We start from the raw sequence: 20,448 nt of genomic DNA on the forward strand, positions 1-20,448 counted from the left end.
CAAGTGGGACACTTAGTTCTCCAGTGACTGTTGAGGCTGTTGTCCTGTTACTTTTCGTCGCATTCCTCTTCAATGGTCGTCAGTCATGATCACTATGTTTTAGTCCCATTACTATTCAATTTATACGTTAGTGATTTACCAACCACAATATCAACTAAATTCATCTATGCTAATGACATCGCACTGGTAGCACAGAGCAGTAATTTCGCAGATGGTGAACGAATTCTTACGGAGGATCTGGAAAAGATGTCAACTTTCTTTAAGACCTGGAGATTGATCCCAAGCACATCAAAAACTGAAGTCTCTTGTTTCCATCTAGCGAATCGTGCTGCGAACTACAAACCAAGAGTTCTGCTCAATGGACAAACGTTGAGGTACAATCCTTTCCCAAAATATCTCGGAATCATTCTAGATAGAACTCTGAGCTACAAACAACACATCACCAAGCTTTCTCAAAAAGTTGCTGCAAGGAACAACATACTACATAAGCTCAGTGGTACCACCTCGGGAACCCCTGCTGACTGCGTTTAACTGGCATCAGTCTTGTGTACTCTGCTGCCGAGTACTGTGCACCCGTCTGGTTGGAAAGTGTACATCTGAAGAAGGTAGACACAAAACTTAACGACACAATGCACTGCATTACTGGTTCCATCAAATCAACCCCATGCCACTGGTTACCTGTACTGAGTCACATATCTCCACCTCACTTAAGGCGGAAACAAACTCTACTGAGGGAGGCCAAGAAAATCTCTGCATCACCCTCTCTACAACTGCACCAGGAATTCTGTCATCCGCCATAGCAACGATTGCGATCAAGAAGACCAGTAAGTGTTACTGCAGGACAACTCATCGCGAATGGTTTTGATCTAAACGAAAGCTGGAAGCATGAGTGGTCAACAAAAACATTGGGAACAAGAGCCCATCACCTTGATGCCACAAAGAAGCCACAAGGTTTTGACCTACCGAGGAACCTTTGGTGCCACCTCAACAGGTTAAGGACTGGACATGGTTGTTGTAGGTACTTCAAGTACAAATGGGGCTGGATCAGTTCACCAATGTGTGAATGTAATCAAGAAGAGCAGACAATTGAACATCTAGTCCAATGCTGTCCACCTCATTCATACCCTGGAATTCCCGATGACTTGTTCACTCTCACACCCAGCTTAATTAACTGGTTGAAAAACACGGACTTTAAGGTTTAATCTTGTCTAATATCATGTGTATATTGTATAAAATCATTTGCCTTATATCAATTGTATATTGTATAAAATCACCATACGATTAAATAAATAAAATAAACTGAACAAACACTTTCGACCGTGTTCTGACCTAAAGAATGATGTTTTTTCGCTTTCCCTGTAAGCGGTTTCAATTTACAGTACCGTGTCTCTTGAAATACCGGGCACTTCGGCTACCTTGGTTACGGAAGTATACACCATATATGCACCAACAAAAAACGTATTGAGGACATCGCACAGTTGCCGTTCGCGGTTAAATACAACAGGGAACCTGCAAGCTTGGCTAGCATCTGCATTTAAGTTGAAGCATGTATTTCTCACTGTGTTCCTATATTTTTGTCCAACCCTGTATATACCTGAGTGGTAGTGTTGTGGGCTTTCCAACGATGGGCTCCGCGATCAGTGACGGCAGTTTTGCGTTTCAGACCACAAATGTTTTAGCTATGGGTTTTTTGACAGTGAAAGGAAGCCACAACAGTGGGGGAGGCCCAGCCGATTGTTTCATAACAACATCCCTTCACATTTTATCCAGGCTTAGGTCTGGCAATGTGCCTAGCACGGCGGTATATTTAATTTTCTTATTTTCATCTTTCTATTTTTTATACTTTTACTTTTTTCAGTCTACAAGATTGCTGCAGCATACTATTAAACTTCTTGTCTGTTTCATAAATTTAAATTTCTCACTCAGTGTCTTCGCTCCGTTAAATCTCCTAACTAGTGCCGGGTTCTGAGTCGTCTCAGCAGCTTCCCTTATCGCTTAACACAATGCAGTCTTGGAGTTCTCGTTATTTGGCATATACGACGGAATCTGAACCTTTATCTTTCAGATCTTGAAATTTCTCTTTAAAATTTTGGAAAAGGCGCATTGCTTTTCTTCGTTGACCCTTTTCCTGCCGTTATGCATTCGTTTATGAATTGCACACATGCTTCGTCAAGCGGGCAACAATGATCCTGTTGAGCCATGGTTCTGTGATTTGCTATTTTTAAACGTCTTCGGCATTTTGTCCGTTCGGAATTGACGCACCATCGGCTCGTATTCTCATCACATTTTCTGCGCACCCAGTAACGATTTCCATTCTTGAGGAGACACGGCTTCCCATTTGTTGTAATTATTTCTATTAGTGACAACGTACAGACATCGAGTAGCTTATACCTAATAATCTATACGGAAATGAAGGATATAGTCAAGGGAATTGCCTAACTGACGGTGACAACAACCAGCTGCTGGTGAACGATTGGCGTAAAACAGCAATGGTCAGAAAATCGAAAACTGCAAAATTGTTTGGTAGGCACTTTCGAAAGGGTCGACACCACCACCGTCGGAAAGCTTACGTAGCCTGAGTGGCGGCCGTTTCTCGTCACCCGTTCACCCTGGTGCGGGGGTAGGCGGCCTGTGTTGGGGGGCGCGGACCGCCGTTCGCTTCTAGGCGCGTTTAGTCTTACCCAGACACGCGAAGCGTCAATTGCTAGGCGTGGCCTCCGCGAATAGCTGCCGATGAAGGATTACATGCCGAATTTAGCTGGTAGCCGTCGTACCTGTTGACGAGACTTCCGTGGAGCCTAACCTCAATTGATTCCTCAATGATGCTCTCCTAAAAGTCACTAGTTCAACACACCATTTTTGGTTTCTCAAATTCGAACGTAAGCCCTCCTTGAGGCTGTGTTCTGCCACTGCTGACTTCTTTTTATGTCCCAGAAGTAAACATCTAATGTGTTCCTGGCTGCGTTACGAGACGCAGCGCTGTGTTTGCCCAATGTACTGGAGACCACACTTGCAAGGGATGCTACGCTGGTGTGCAGAAGTTAAGGACGCAAGCAGCTTTCGCGTGATGTGTCACTGCCAAGTAACAGAGCTCGATGAAAGATGGACGATACACAGTAAGAAATCTTACATTATAGCACAGAAGGTAACTGAAACAAACACCCAATGAGACGAACAGAAATGACATTTTCATTCGAAGACAGTAATTACACTGAAGTAGCCGTGGTTTACAAAACCCAGAACGTGGTTCTTAATAGGGTGTGTGATCATCACGGGCAGCAGTGCATGCTCTGCAACGTGCTCTGATACTGGCCAGAGGGTGGTAAGGAATTTTATGGTAGAGCGCTCTGTTTCTCCACCAGCGCGATTGACAGCTGCTGGATGGTCGATGGTGAATGTGGGTGTACTGCAATATGTCTCACCAACGCATCCCTCAAGTGCTCGATGAGATTTAAGTTGGGGGAACGGGCAGGTCAGTCCATTCGCCGAATATCGAATACCCACTCGTTCCAAGAGCACCTCCACCTCAATGGTGTTGCGCATTGCATCCTAGGAAACGAAGTCAGAGCCGAATACACCCCTGAAAAGATGCACATCGGGAAGCAGTACATGGTCGCAATAACGTTGACCGATGAGTGTAACCCATTCAAAGATCTGAAGGTCAGTATGCCCATGCAACACTGTCCCGTCCCACACCATAACACCTAGACCACCAGAACGATCGTGTTCGACAATGTTTCTGGTTGCATTACGTGTTTCACCTCTCACCATATGACGGTACGCCCAGAATCTTTACTCAGGTCACCCCTCTCTTCGCTGATCCACTCCCTATGCTCTTGGCACCATCACAAATGATGCCGGCCATGCGAGGGTGTCAACAGAACGCAGCTTACTGGTCGTCGGGCAAAAAGACAACCCCCACACAGTCGCTGTGCCACTGTGGAGAGTCAGATTGTGTACCTTGCAGATCTGTCAAATGTGGTTGCAATTGTACCTGTTGTCTGAAGTGGATCCCTTCCTGCCTGTTGCACAGTACAGCGATTATTTGCTGCTGTAGCTGACTGTCGTTGTCCACCATCTCTCTTTCATGTAGCAGTGCCTGTCGTTCAGAATGCTCCTCATGGACATGAGACAATGATGTGAGCAAAACCAAACTCCTAGGCTACAGTCGTCACACTGCGTCCTTCTTCCAGTTTTCCTTAGATTTTTCTCTATGTACGTGAAGTCATCCAAATGTTGTCTACGAATCATGTTGTAACTAAGAGCACTACCACAGTGCACCGTAACTACTCTCTGATAGGCGCACGCGCGCGCGCACACACACACACACACACACACACACACACACACACACACACACACACATACTGTGTTTTTCCGTTCCTTCAACTGCCTCGTCTTAAGGGGCCAACTCGATTTGGCGCTATAGTTACGTTGATCTCACACACTGTGACGTTGAACTTTGTGTGCACGACTCGAGGAGGTATGGTAACATGCTCCCGAACTCTCATCCATTTCCAAGTAGTTAATATGCAACTAGTTAATATATTAGGTTACTTTATCTACCTCGTCCTTATGTTTTGCAGAGCTGTGTATATATATTGATTATTTGCAGTTGCAGTTGCCCTTTACAGAACAAAACGTATCTTTCGTTTGTTTGTGGTGGTCGAATGATGGACTTGAAATTGTTTTTTCCTAGGATTTCGTCTGAAGGAGGCCCTATATCGGGGTAGGGGTGTACAAAGAGGAGTTTCTCTTTGAAATTTCGTGGCAGATTAAAACTGTGTGCCGACCGAGAATCGAACTCGGGAACTTTGCCTCTCGCGGGCAAGTCTCGGTCCGGCGCAGTTTTAATCTGCCATGAAGTTTCGTACCAGCGCACACTCCGCTGCAGAGTGAAAATATCAATTTGGGATTTCCTCTTTATGTACTTCTTCTTTGTAGACTGCTATATCACTCGTTTTCTTCAATGCACGTCTAATTAGCACTTCGCTGTACCCATTTTGGCGAAATATATCTTTGAGGCGTTAAAACTAAGCTGGGAGGCTGTGTAAAGAATGGTATGTGCCCTGCCAACTTGTTAACAACAGTGTTCAACGGCAGTGGATGACGACAGCTTATTGCATGAAAGTGCAGATCCCTGTAGGGTTTCTTTCTGTAGGTCATGTTTAAAAATCGAAACATTCATTCTGTTCTAGCTCCATCGTGAATTGTATGGTTCGATGGGTACTGTTCAGCTGGTCCAGCAACTCATTCAGCGCACTCTGCCATGTTCCCACAATGATGGTGTCATCCGAGAAACAGAAGATGTGTTTAGGTTTGAGCTAAGCAGTTTTTACTGCCATCTCCTCAAACTGTTCTATATAAGACTGCAAATCCCAGGAGCAAGCGGCGAGCTCATGACTAGTCCATTCATTTGTTTATAGAACCCCCACCACATTTGGTAGGTTATGGCGCATACACGTTCGTATAGCTTGCCTGTTTAGCGCTGAAAATTATGTGCTAAGAGTACCAAGCTGTCATGAAGTGCTACTCACATGAAAAGAAATGTTATGTCAGAGCTGGTAAAGACAACGTCTTTCTGAAGCAACATTACTTTCAGTAAAGTCACGAATTTGGATGTGTTCTTCAGCGTCTCACTATGGGTCTGAGAATTAAGGTTAGATACTTGGCCACTCCATATGTGGATACATCAATGGTGCTGGCTATTGGCCATCTTCATTGTGAATTTTAGGCAGTCCATACAAGTGTGGTGGCGCTGGAGCTTTTGGACAGAGCCGATTCACTTCTTCTTTCGTTAGGACTGACTTGTGAAGAAAAGCTGTTGCTTTTTTAGTTGTATTTGCTGTTGGATGCGTTTTTAGCTTCCTGAAGGCCAGATCCTGCACCAGAGAGCTTTTATGTGATGGTAGTCATCGGCACACAATAGAACTGTCGTATTTCCCTTGTCAGTAGAACTATTGTGTTTTCAGACTCTCTTACCAATCTTAGTGGTCTGTGATCTGTTGTTGCCATATTTGATTGCAGAAGTTGCTATTTGTCGATTATCATGCATTTTCCTCAGCTAATTTCTCATATCTTTTCCGCTAGCAGGCCACGGATTAGTTCTTCTTCAACACCACTAGTAATATTCTGTTTCGGTGTTTGGAACGCGAGTGAAGATCATCCTTTTGGAGAGGGTCATGATTCTAGCAGTTCTTTTTTAGTCAAGTTGATATCTTTGACACTCTAAGCTTCATATGAGGTCCCGTCACTCTCTCGAAATTTCAGTGTTGTCTAGCATTACCGTCGTCTTTATATTTCGCTGTCCGGCATATGAACTGCGTTTTGCAGGAACATGCTGACAGGTTGCTAACGATATAGAGATGCCATGCAAGTAGAGTCCGTGCATTCTTGTCCAGTTCTCTTCGTGTGAAGCGAAAGCGTTTCATCACTATGGTCTGGCTCACTTGTGGTAGAATCCACTGCGTTTACTTCGATTTTAGTGGATACCATATTCCTGCAAAGCATAGTAGGACGTCATTGTCCCAATACCACTGGAGTAAGGCTAATGTGCTAAGCAATTTAGTTTTCCTGGTGCGTTCTTTCTGTATCTGTTTGAATCTGCTGAGCATTTCGCCCCAGAGAGGTGCTTTGTAATGGAATACAGACTTCCCCGGTGTACACTGGTGACGAAATCTTCTCGGCGTTACATGTGGTTGGCTGCACTGAAATTCCACCACGTTTCGGGGAGTGCCGCTCTCATCATCTCTTTCCACAAGAGTACCACTTCAAGACGCCTTGGTATGCTTACCAGACCATTTTGAGTCCAAAACATTGAAGCTATTTGAGCATTTGCTCTCCACAACCTACTTCAAATGTGGTAGGGAGTGCCTATGACAAGTTAGTAGCCGTGGACTAGCCATATGCCCCTGGGATTGCCATTCTCTAGAGCACTTTGGCGAGTTGGCATTAGAAACTACCCAGCTCAAACATTACTATTTTCCCGTTACGGGGATGACACCTTCGCTGTTAGGAAACATAGTAGAGAGGCACTGAATGAGTTCCTATAACATCTGAACAGCGTACATCAGACCATACAGTTCACGACTTGGCTAGAACAGGCTAGATGTCTTCCTTTTTTAGACATTTTAATAAAAAGAAAAGAAGATAATACTGTACCATATGTAGTCTACAGAAATAAATTCTACACCGATCTGTAACTTCATGCAACGTGCTCTCATCACTCAGCGCAGTGGTACACTTCTCTAAGAACTGTAATTGACACCTTAAAGATGTGTTTTGCCAAAATGGATAGTGACGTGCAGATTGGTGTGCATTGAAGAAATCGAGTGATACAGCCATCTGCAAAGAACAGGCACAGAGAGAAAAACTCGGCTTTAACTCCAATACTGGGCCTCCTTCAACCAAAATTACGAGAATCTTCGGAGAAAAAAAACCATCACGCTTAGCTTTCGACCACCAGAAAAAAGAAAGTTATGCTCAATTTGGTAAACGATAAACTGCAACTGCGAATACCTGGTATATATACAGCAATCCTTTTGAGTACAGTTTTCAGTACATCGAGTAAGTACAGCACCTTGCATTGCTGCATAGAACACATTAGAGGCGTACGTCTGGGGCATGATAATAAGTCAGCTTTGGCAGAACACTTTCTCCGTGAGGGACACACATTCGTATTTTAGAAAACAAAAATGTTATGCTGAGCTAGAGGCTTTTGGTAGAGCATAATGAAAGAATCAATTGAGACAAGGTGGCATGACAGTCACGTCAAAAGGGCTACCATGTAAGTCTGGCATTGAACCCTGCTTTAGCCACTTTACGCCGAGATCGCACACTGCAGTTGACGCTTCGCAAGTGAATGCGTCATGAGTTGAACAGCAGTCCGCCCTCGCACTATAGATTGCCAGCCTCTACTCCCGTGGGGGGGGGGGGGCGGGGGGGGGGGTGGCGAGAGTCAGATTTCAACACAGTCACCCTACTGGGAGACCGAGAGGATTTCGTGAGCAGTATACACTGGGAGAATCTGCAGTCACATAAAATATTACACTGTCTGACAAAAAAGTGAATCATCTAAATTTACATCTACATACATACATACATACATACTCCGCATCCTCCCTCCCTGTTCCACTCCCAAACAGAACGAGGGAAAAATGACTGCCTATATGTCTCTCTACGAGCCCTAATCTCTCTTATCTTATCTTTGTGGTCTTTCTGCGAAATATAAGTTGGCGGCAGTAAAATTGTACTGCAGTCAGCCTCAAATGCCGGTTCTCTAAATTTCCTCAGAGGCAATTCACGAAAAGAACGCCTCCTTTCCTCCAGAGACTCCCACCCGAGTTCCTGAAGCATTTCCGTAACACTCACGTGATGATCAAACCTACCAGTAACAAATCTAGCAGCCCGCCTCTGAATTGCTACTATGTCCTCGCTCAATCCGACCTGATAGGGATCCCAAACGCTCGAACAGTACTCAAGAATAGGTCGTATTAGTGTTTTATAAGCGGTCTCCTTTACAGATGAACCACATCTTCCCAAAATTCTACCAATGAACCGAAAACGAGTATCAGCCTTCCCCACAACTGCCATTACATTCTTGTCCCACTTCATATCGCTCTGCAATGTTACACCCAAATATTTAATCGACGTGTCTGTGTCAAGGGCTACACTACTAATGGGGTATTCAAACATTACGGGATTCTTTTTCCTATTCATCTGCATTAATTTACATTTATCTATATTTAGAGTTAGCTCCCAATCTTTATACCAATCACAAATCCTATCCAAGTCATCTTGTATCCTCCTATCACTCAACGATGACACCTTCCCGTACACCACAGCGTCATCAGCAAACAGTCGCATATTGATATCCACCTAGAAGACTTGGTTGGCTGTCAATGTAACTTCGTACATGTACACACCTTTGGCAGGTTATACAAATGATTAAAATTGCAGTTCTCTGCGACAGGTAGAACAGACGCCAAATTACATTAGTGTTATTCTTGTTTAGTGTCGTTACCAGGCCAGGTAGGGTATATAAGGGGTTTTATGTCAGACGTTGAGTTATCACTGTGAAGGACACGGAGATGCCACGTATTCGTACGAGAATGCATTATTAGCACCTGACAGAGTTTGAAAAAAAGCTCATTGTGCGTCTACATTTGGCCAGCTGTTCGAATCACGGAATATCCAAATTTGTGTGACAATGGCGTGATGTCGAACTGCATAGGAAAGTAAGGTTCCAGTTGACCACATATGACCCCCACAAGGGAGTTTCGCCATGTTGTGTACCGAGCACATCGTAGCACTTTCAGATACATGTATGTCATCCCAGAACAAGAAACGGATTCCCAATAACATTCAGTATGATTCCGCACCATTGAACAGAGACTAGCAACAGCTGGACTAGGGTGTTACTATCTGCTGTTAACACACGCAGCTATGTTTTGAGTCGTTCGGCGACCGGATAGTATGGACTGATGATGAATGGCACCGCATTATGTTCAGCGACGAATTGCGTTTCTGCACTACCGCAGATGTCCATTGTCGGCGAGTACGGCGGCGACCTGAGGAAAGGTCCTATTCGTCGCATGTTTCGGAGAGGCACTGTGATCTTGCTCTTGCTGTTACAGTGTGGAGAGCCATCAGGTATGACTTCAGGTCACCTGATAGTGTGTGAGGGAATTAAGGTAGTACAATGGTACGTCAAGGGCATTCTGCGTCGTTATGTGTCACTTTTCAGGGACAGCATCATGTTGGCGTTTGTCTACAGCACAATATTCCTACTCATATCACACATGTCTCAATGAACTGCCTGTGTGATACTTCTGTTTTCCCATGACTATCAAGATTCCCAGACAAGTCTTCGATAGAACAAGTGTGGGACCAGTACGGACGTGGGAGAGCCAGAATACAGGATATCAAGGACCAGAAACAACAATTGTGGCCCAGCTTCGCTTGGAAGAGGATACAATGACCTTATGATACCCTTCTCAACTGAATCACTAGTCAGAGAGAGTGCAGCTTCATATTGATAAGTAGGCTTATACTGCCAACTTATTTGTAAATCTAACTCGATTTTATAGTCACTGTAACAACATTGCATACCCTCTGAATCCGCGAAGTATCATTTCGTTTTTTCCTCATTTTCTGGCGCTTCACTTTTTTTTGCCAGGTAGTTAATTTCTGTCCAACATATTCATAAGGTCTATGTCTGTAATTGGTATAAGAAGGATGTTTGATGGTATTTAACCAATTACAGAAATTTCCTATCATACAGTTGACAGGACTTCGTAGAATATTGTTACAGTCGCGCAGGATGGAGCAGAAGTCATCACATGTAAAATTTTATTTAAAAAAAAATCTCTCTTTTTCGTTTTCTAGACGCCACTCTGCTCGTTTGAGAGTGGTCATCAACTGCTGGACTCTTCAACAGGACAAATCACTTGGTACGGGGGGCAACCAGAGGTGTGATAATACATTTCCACCGATGAAAACCGCAACAGCTGCGTCAAAATGATTTATTGATCATGAGTAGTTCCACGACATTGTATCCCCGTCTTCAGTTAAACTGTTGACCTAAATAAGATACAAAAAAATTATATTAATGCTATCTTAAACCAGGATGTAACAAGTTGATACATTGTTGGTTAGCATGTGAGAAATGGGGACATTTCAATACATCACGTTTTTAAAATCTGGATAAGGATAAATAATAGAAGTCCCTTATCTTCCTGCATAAAATTGGCGTCATAAAATACGAAACCGCCATAAAATTATCAGAGGAAGAAGAGCAGGATGTAACCATGTAACCCTGAAAACAAAATCCATACATATTATAAAAATGGATGTGTGTGTGTGTGTGTGTGTGTGTGTGTGTGTGTGTGTGTGTGTGTGTGTGCGGTGCGTGTGTTCCACGTCTCCTCCTACACAACTGGACCAATCTCAACCAAACTTGGTACACATATTCCTTACTCTGAGGCAACGATCGCTGTTGGGGGTAAGCACCATCCACCTATCACAGTTTAGTAGATGTGGTGTCCTAAACAATAAGATGCGTGAAACACTGTGTAGTGGGACGCGAAATTGAAGCGTCACCCATCCACCAGTGTCAGCCCAGTTTACAGGTGAATATAAGTTTAATTTAGTGTTTTGTTTATGTATTTTGTAATATTTGTAATGGTTGTGAATTATCTAAAGTTTTATATTTATTTTTATGTTTCATGTACGGAGAGGGCGGCGCAACGAACGGAGACAGCATCTTCACTGCCGGGACCAGAGAGAAAATTGCTGGCCACTATACGTCGCGGGTCGACAGCCAAAGAGCAACAGAAGATCCTGAAACCGAGTTGTTGCGTCGTGCTTCTAAAAACTGAAAAATAAGAATTTGTAATGTTTCTACAACAATGACGTCATAGAAAGTTTAATCATGTTGTAAATGTTCAGTCCTATCTTGTCAAGGCTCAGGTTCACGTCTATATGTAGTATATAGGAAGATAATAAACTAGTGTAAACTACAAAAGTTTAAATACGTGTTCCGAGAATTTATTTATGAAGAATTATGTTAAGGAAGAAGTATTACTAATTTATTTGACAAGATTATTAATTTTTGACAACGTTCGTAACGAGTTTGAGTCTTGAAAGTTTATTCAATGCGGTTTTAATATTTATTAAAGCAGATAACTTGGATTAATATAATTTCTGAGAAGAAACAAACGACATCTAAATTGGAAAAAGTTTGCGCAAACCAATTGGACTGAGTGACGTAATTCTGCGCATACGACTCAAATGATGATGTTTTAATTACAGTTTCGTTCAAGAACCATTCAGAGACAACTTTAAAAGAATTTAAATAATTTTGAAGTGTTTTGTAACTGACGTTGGTGACGAAGTCTGCACATGGTCATCTGTCAAAAGAAAATCATTTATACAAAACTTACGTCGTTACACTACAACTGCTTCATTAACCATGGCGTTGAAATTTATTACTTCAGTACTACTAAATATATTCGCAATACATTTCGCAGACAGTATCTGCATATACCGCTTAATGCACGTACAAAATTATACCATGGTGCCACGCGTAGTTCAGGAGATCAAGTTTTTCAAGTTGTGCGCAGTTCTGGCCGCTTAAGGGAGACATGCCAGACCTTTGGCACATGCTGTAGTTGGTAATATGATCCAACTGGCAAATGCCTGTTATAAAACAGGACCTAAGCATCTTGAGAGCGGCTATTGTTACTGCGTAGCACACAAAGCCGTACCGTGAGTAGAACGAACGATTGTGATGTATATCCTGGCCGTTAGATGCGTTGGCATTTGCGTGTCGAAAAACATCCTCGGAGAGCTCCGACCACTACACAGAGGCTGCTACGGACTTATCTCGTTCTTTTCTAAAGTTAACACTTAATAAATGTCCACCTTCTGTAGATTTTGTTCTCTGATTTCGAACATTCCAAGAGCAGGAATTGAATACTGGTACTCACTTTGGCTCTATTATGTTCAATAATTTTGGGCTACTTGACATGTAAGAATAAGTGTTACAAGTAGAAAACTTATGTACAGTTATGGCTAAACAGTTGCATTTAGGCCCATATTGAAGAAATTATATCCTGAAAAAAGTTCAAACACATGTAAGATGGAGATATTTACGTGCCAATCTGTGAGTCATTGTGAGTAGAAATTGCATTAAAATCAGTTTTTTCATTGTTAGCAGATTAGCTATGATTTATTTTAGCGGTGATTGTGGATGATTGTGACACTCCAAGTATAGAGAAGTACCATTGTATCAATATCTACTGCCGGCTTTGTAGCCGAGCGGTTCTAGGCGCTTCAGTCCGGAACCAAGCTACTACTACGGTCGCAGGTTCGAATCCTGCCTCGGGCATGGATGTTCTTAGGTTAGTTAGGTTTAAGTAGTTCTATGTCTAGGGGACTGATGACCTCAGATGTTAAGTCCCATAGAGCTTAGAGCCATCTGAACCATCTAGTGTTGCAGGGATTAAAACATGAAGCATATAAATCTTTAATTGTGTCAGAAAATAATGCAAGGGTGCCAGAAAACAATGAATATGTTAGTTAGGATAGCTAGGTTTAATAAGTTCTAAGTCTAGGGGACTGATAACCTCAGATGTTGAGTCCCATAGTGCTTAGAGCCATTTGAACAATTTTCAATATCTACAGAGATTTACTAGATACACAAGTAGCCTTTGGGATTCTGGGAAATTGTGCAGAATTAAATCGAGAAAGAAAACAGAATAAGAAATATCTATCAAAGGAATTTGTTAGTGATGGATGATATTATGTGACACTCATGGGCATTCCAAAATTATAATACTGCTTCAAGAAGGTAAAGTTTGACTTTTCAGTGGAGTATACCCTTCAATGAACCTTACTTATATAAAATATGAAGTGTGTGTTGGACATGGAATAAAACTCAACTCTCTTGCCTTCCCTGAACTACACGAGTACGCACGATCGATCGCAATCTTAGACAACATCTCTGCTACTGTTATGTTGGATATGCTCTGTTAAGCACATCTATCGTACCTGGAGAAAAGACTATGTGTTAGTCATAGCCTAAAATTCTATAAAAAGTCAAGAGAGTCCAGGAGGACTTTGATAAACTGGAGGAAGATGGTGACAGACTGGATCTTATGGTCTGCCTGTGAAGTTATTTTTTAATTAGACTGACGAACCATTGGCCACAAAGCTGTTTAAAGGTTGGGTCCACATCTGGCCTGTAGCTTTAATTTCTCTAGGAACATACACATACAATTTATGATTATATTTAGGAAGAATCGTTCCAGACAGTCGGAGAAAGTATCAACCTAGAACAGAGATGGAACTGATATCAACGGTTTTTTGTTATTCGTTTGATGGTACGAGTTGCAGAGTAAGTCAAGTAAAGTTTGGCTTTTGAGAGTAGTCATATGTGTTTAATTCAAATGTATGTACTGTAATATCATGTGGGCATAAAAATCTTGGCTGAAGATTTGTAACGAGTGTTCACCTTCAGTTTAGCTACATTTATCTTCACGATGATGCATGTGATGGATGTCCCAAAGCTGTATCTAATATGAAAATTCTGAGTAAGTGCGCAACGCAGTACTGGAAATCGGTGAGTGATGACTATAAAATAGCTCATGCAAAACACCCATCATTGGAAAAAGTACAGTACGTTTTACGTGATGGGTTAACTATTAAAGCTTTGTGAGGTGAGAGACTCATGTCTCGCAAGCCGATCAAACGAAAATGCGAAAAATGAAGATCTGAGCAACGTATGAACCGTTTTGGTAATGATCGGTCATATTACGACTGCCGATTTATTAATATGGATGAAATGGGGTTCCACCACTTCACATCAGAAACGAAACACTGATCAAAGGAATGCGTGGAAACTGTTGCACCAAGAAAGACGAAATACATTTCGTCTGCCAGAAAAGGTTTTGAGCCATGTTTTGTAGAATGTAAAAGAATTTCTTCATGTTGATTACCTTGAAAAGAGTAAAGTAATAAATAGTAAATGGTAAGTACGTCCTCTGGACAAACTGGATGAAAAAACATGTGAGAAGAGGTGTAAACCGCAGGACAAAAAAAAATTGTTTCTTCAGGGCAATGGGTCAAATGGTTCAAATGGCTCTGAGCACTATGGGACTCAACATCTTAGGTCATAAGTCCCCTAAAACTTAGAACTACTTAAACCTAACTAACCTAAGGACATCACACACACCCATGCCCGAGGCAGGATTCGAACCTGCGACCGTAGCAGTCCCACCTTCAGGGCAATGCATCTGCCTCCTAAACGTGCTGTGGCCATGGAAAAACTAAGTTTTTTTTTACTATCAAAAACAGTCTTGATCACAATTTATTTATTACGGTGACCGGTTTCGGCCGCTACTGTGGTCATTTTCAGACCAATGAGTAAGACCCTTCTTCTGCTGGAGAATCACTACTGATTCTCCAGCAGAAGGAGGTTCTTACTCATTGGTATGAAGACGACCACAGTAGTGGCCGAAACCGGTCACGGTAATAAATAAATTGTGATCAAGACTGTCTTTGATAGTAAATATCTGTAACACATTGATCACTGTTCAATCCCACAATGTATTCAAAAGTAATGAAAAACTAAGCATTGGAAGAACGAAACGTCCATAACATTCACCAGATTTCTTCCGCAGTCTCCTAACAAAGTGTGGGCTGTTGGTAGCAAGTAAGAGAGATTACGCCTGTTTCTTAGCGCCTAGCAGCACCCACAGAAGTAGTGAATTGCCATTTGTGTATAATTTGTTGCTCCACATTTGGACACGTTTGTGGGTGTAAAGCGTTTTGAATCCAATGATGGCCGTAAATGAGTATTTGGTTGACCTCCTATACTCATACTTCAGGGGTGGAAAGCGTTTGACAAAGCGAATTGACCGTAAGACTGCGCTACGTCGAAAAATTGACATATATTTGGGCAAAAAGAAAAAAAAACTGTTTTTGACTTCAAACGGATTAATTTTCATTTTATTTCGTACAAACCATTAACTTTATAATCGCCATTGTTGCTTCATCACTGGCTGAAGACATCTGCAGGATGGTGGCTGTCTCCTCAATACCGTTGATTTGTTTACGTATTGAATCTTACTCTATGACTGTTACGGCGCAAAGTCAAGCGCCGGCAAGCCAGTCGGGAACGACAAAGCAGAGAAGGCTGTCAGAAGAAGTCAGCCAATAGCACACGGACCGACCTCCCTTCCAGGATGACAACGCCACAGCAGTGGGCCCTAGCTGAAGAGGACACAAGCGCCGCGACCGACTGGTGACGGCCCAGTTCAATAGCAGGTTCAAGATTACCCACTTGTATAGCAGCGGCAGCGATAGCGACATCGCTAGCAGTTCAGGACAGACTTTTGTCAGTTAAAGATCAGCAGTCACTGCAAAGACCGATTATTTAGTATGTCGCCCTTTGCTTGCGACACATCTGTGTAACTGCCAAAGTATTGTAATTTTCTTATTGTAATAAAACTCATTAATACGACTTGTTTGATTGTCTAGCGAACCGAGTACGCAGGATTCGTAGGCACTACAATGACTTTACTACAATTGTTAAAGTCATAACAGTTCATTACATAGAAAAAACGTGTAGTTTACTGGACTTGAGAAATCGGGAACAAAATAAAATACTCTCGGGACAACAGCATCGCATAAATGAATAGAATACACTAATGTTACTGGACAACCAAAGCGACATGCGTCGGTACGCCGGCTACGAACTCCCACGAATAGTGTAGGGGAGGCGCAGCCAGAACAGTGACGGTACCTGCGGCAGCGCGGGCTGACAGGATGGCGGCGCCCGCACCCGTGTTGCAGTTGCTCATCGCTCAGTGTACACGCCACGCCTCACCACTCCACAGCACCGTACCGCACCACACGCCGGCCACTTAGTGACTGCCGACGCCTCGCTTCCCCTCGCCACGCCACGCAATCACAGCCGAAGGAGATATCAGGCTTGCCAACCGCTATACTCCGCCACGGCCCGCTTTCACTCGTCTGAAGACAAACTGCGAACAGTGCTCTGGCTACGGACCAGTGAAAGCAACGTTTACAGCGTTCGAGCTGACTACAGAAAACATTTGTCTTTGGACATGTGTTCAGTTATGTCAACATATTCAGACTGTCCTGCACTGTATCTGTTAAGTGACACTATCTCTCTACATCTTCCGGATAAGTCACGGTTAGCCGGCTGGTGTGGCCGTGCGGTTCTAGGCGCTTCAGTCTGGAACCGCGTGACCGCTACGGTCGCAGGTTCGAATCCTGCCTCGGGCATGGATGTGTGTGATGTCCTTAGGTTAGTTAGGTTTAAGTAGTTCTAAGTTCTAGGAGACTGATGACCACAGATGTTAAGTCCCTTAGTACTCAGAGCCATTTGAACCATTTGAGTCACGGTTACACCACTTTCATTTCATGAACGGTTCGAGGTGTTGAAACGAGGTTTCCGCCAGATGATGGTACGCCAAGGGGCATGTAAATTTCAAGAATCTTAACTTTTGTATCGATCGATATATTGAAGCAAGTATGAGTTTTTTGAATAGAACGATATACTTTTTAACAGCACCCAAAAAACGCTTGAAACGACGAGCTCAGAGATATAATGCTTGTCAATTTTGAGGTTGAAACTTTTCTCAAAAGAAACTGAGAAATATGAAACTGGAAAGAAAGTCGGTCGTCGGTCAAAATCGGCTGTTGAATTGTAAATACGCTCACGCCAGGAAAAGTCGTTGTATCAAGCCTTTCGATATCAAAGTCTGCACTGCAGAACTAACAGAAACTGTGTTTGAAACAAGAGACAGCATTGGTCGTATATTTTTCTATTGCAAAATCGATTTTCTGCCACTGAGTGACCATCTTCAGTGCTATATTGTATAACAAACTGGGATGCACTGTTGTTACTAGGCTTACGGCAATCACATAGACTATGTGATTGCCGTAAGCCTAGTAACAACAGTGCATCCCAGTTTGTTATACAATATAGCACTGAAGATGGTCACTCAGTGACAGAAAATCGATTTTGCAATAGAAAAATATACGACCACTGCTGTCTCTTTTTTCAAGTATACCTGTTACCTGGTCGTAGTGCACAAGACAACATGGAGTCGCCAATCAAGAAACTGTGTTGTCTATCGGCAAGTCATTTCTGTTGCGACATTTCTTGCATGCAGACGTATACACCAATGAATAGGAGCTTGACATGGCACTTTTATACGGCGAATGTCAAACAGGTGCTGTCGAAATGGTAACGAGAAAACTGCGTGACGAAACTGTAGTTTTTCCACAAAAACCTGGAACCGTACACACATTTGAAATAGTTTTCCTAAGCCCCATTTGATGAGCCAGAAAATTAGCATGTGCCATAGTTCCATACACAAAAACCATACCTGAGCCTTTGTCTATGTCGTTCAGGCTAGGAGGTTTGTCTTAGTATCGTAGGCTTGCTTTGCTGCATATAACTACTGGTCTGGAATGAGAGCTCTGGTTGGCACAATAGCCGATTCTGGCCGTATGGCTTTCCAGTTTTAGTGTATTTCGCGGACTCTTTTGCGAAAGTTATTAACGTCAATACTAAAAAGCGCTATATCACTTAACCATCTTTCCAAGAGCTAGTGAACTCAATTATGAAAAGTATACGGTTCCATTAAAAAACATACTTGTATCAGTTTCTCGGTTGGTATAAGCAGTCACAGCATTATCGATACAAAACATTACGTGGCACGCAGCTTACTATCAATTGCGGAAAAGCTCGTTCCTATATCTGTAAACGTTCAGGAAGTAAAATATGTGTTGCCTCTTACGTGAGTCATCTTGCATTTGTAGTTACGTGGGGAACCTGAAAAGAGAAGGGGCTGGTGCGGAGAAGACGTCGATGTATATGAAATTGTGTGATTGTAATTTTGGAATAAGTTGTGCAGTTACGTTTGCAGAACAATCTTATTTTTGTGTGTTTATAATATTCGTCTTTTCTATGTTTTGCTCAAAAGACTAAGCTGGAATATCACATTCTTTTGGGCAGATTATCGCCAATGAGATATCTTCAAGTGGTGAAGGTTTTAAGGAGACTGTTCCACCTTTTCCAGCAATTAAAAAAACGAGCAAAACATGATCGTGCGTCTCTTGAAGACGATGCATATAAAAGAGTCTCCAAAACTGCAACAACGATGAAAAAATCGAGAATGTGTGCTGTGTGGTTATGGAGGAACTGCCGTTAATATGACGAAGATGAGACCTTAGGCACGTGGGAAGAATAGGCTCGGAACATTTGACATGAGGAAGATCTGTGGAAGTGACTTCCACATTTGTTGAATGCTGATCAAAAGCAGAGGTGAACACGAATATCACAACAATTTTAAAAATAGTGAAACTGATATGTCTGGCTGTTTGTTAATGTGGATGATTATCAATCCGGAAAGTATTACCTAGGTGCTGCCGATTTCAAGTACTTCAAAGGTTGCGGCCAGAAGGATGAGAAAGGGATTCTTCACATTTTTTATCCCTTAAAGAGTAAAACAGTAACTAGAGAATGCTGTGACAATAAGTCTTTCGAACGTAGGGAACGAAAAGGTTGTTGAGAATATTCAGTGATAGTAAAAGGGCAAAAAATCTTAATTAGTCAGTACAATGTACCTGCCCACATAGGTGCTTGGAGATAGTGACAGAATAGAGGCGCGACTCGTTAGAACAACAACAGCATACATCAAATTTGCCACCTTCTCGCTTTCACGTATTCCAACATACAAATATACGTTGAAGCGCCAAAGAAACTGGTATAGGCCATGCATATTCAAATACAGAGATATTGAAACAGGCAGAATACGGTTCTGCGGTTGGCAACGCCTATATAAGACAACTTCAAATGGCTCAGAGCACTATAGGACTTAACTTCTGAGGTCATCAGTCCCCTAGAACTTAAAACTAGTTATACCTAATTAATCTAAGGACATGACACACATCCACGCCCGAGGCAGGATTTAACCTGCGACCGTTGCGGTCCCGCGGTTCCAGACTGTAGCGCCTAGAACCGCTCGGCCACCCCGGTCGGCAGACAAAAAGTGTCTGGCGCAGTTGTTAGATCGGTTACTGCTGCTACAATAGCAGATTATCAAGATTTAAGTGAGTTTGAACGTAGTGTTATATTAGAAGCACGAGCAATGGGACACAGCATCTCCGAGATAGCGATAAAGTGGGGATTTGGGCAATTCCAGCAGGACACTCCACACGTCCAGAATTTCTACAGGAACATTCTTCTCAGTTTAAATACTTCCTCTGACAACCAAACTCCCCACACGTGAACATTATTGAGCATATCTGGGATGCCTTGCAACGTGCTGCTCAGAAAAGATCTCCACCACTTCGTACTCTTACGGATTTAGGGACAGCCCTGCAGAATTCGTGGTGTCAATTCCCTCCAGTACTGCTTCAGACATTAGTCGAGTCCATGCCATATCGTATTGCGGCACTTCTGCGTGCTCGCGGGGGGATTAGGCACATGTACCAGTATCTTTGGGTCTTCAGTGTATTTGTGACTGGTAAGTGATCCGAATCGAATGAAGAAGTTACGGCAACTATAGATGGATATTTTATAAAGTTAAAATTCTACTTTATTGATGAAAACTGGTCACAGAAAACGGTTGAACGTAGTGCATCGACATAAAGTGGGCTGTGTGTAACAATAAATTAACGCATTTTGTACCTAGAAATACAGTGTGTCGATGGCGGACGGGGAAAGTTTCACCTTGTTCTCCGAACACAAAAATACACTCCTGGAAATGGAAAAAAGAACACATTGACACCGGTGTGTCAGACCCACCATACTTGCTCCGGACACTGCGAGAGGGCTGTACAAGCAATGATCACACGCACGGCACAGCGGACACACCAGGAACCGCGGTGTTGGCCGTCGAATGGCGC

At 42.7% G+C, this 20,448-nt stretch overlaps 1 protein-coding gene across 4 annotated transcripts in view; it reads right to left on the reverse strand.

The window, feature by feature from the left end:
- Positions 1 to 16,439, reverse strand: part of LOC126187455 (peptidoglycan-recognition protein SD-like) — a 206,963-nt gene extending 190,524 nt beyond the window's left edge. For all 4 annotated transcript variants that reach the window (XR_007537732.1, XM_049928558.1, XM_049928566.1 and 1 more), the window contains exon 1: positions 16,307 to 16,439. Coding sequence is in view for 3 of the 4 variants with exons in the window: in XM_049928558.1 (XP_049784515.1) it covers positions 16,307 to 16,364 (58 nt within the window). In the remaining variant the exon portion in view is untranslated. The remainder of the gene's footprint in view (positions 1 to 16,306) is intronic.
- Between the last annotated feature and the right edge of the window lie 4,009 nt (positions 16,440 to 20,448).

This window comes from Schistocerca cancellata, chromosome 1 (genome assembly GCF_023864275.1).
Source record: "Schistocerca cancellata isolate TAMUIC-IGC-003103 chromosome 1, iqSchCanc2.1, whole genome shotgun sequence".
NCBI classification, from domain to species: Eukaryota; Metazoa; Arthropoda; class Insecta; order Orthoptera; family Acrididae; genus Schistocerca; species Schistocerca cancellata.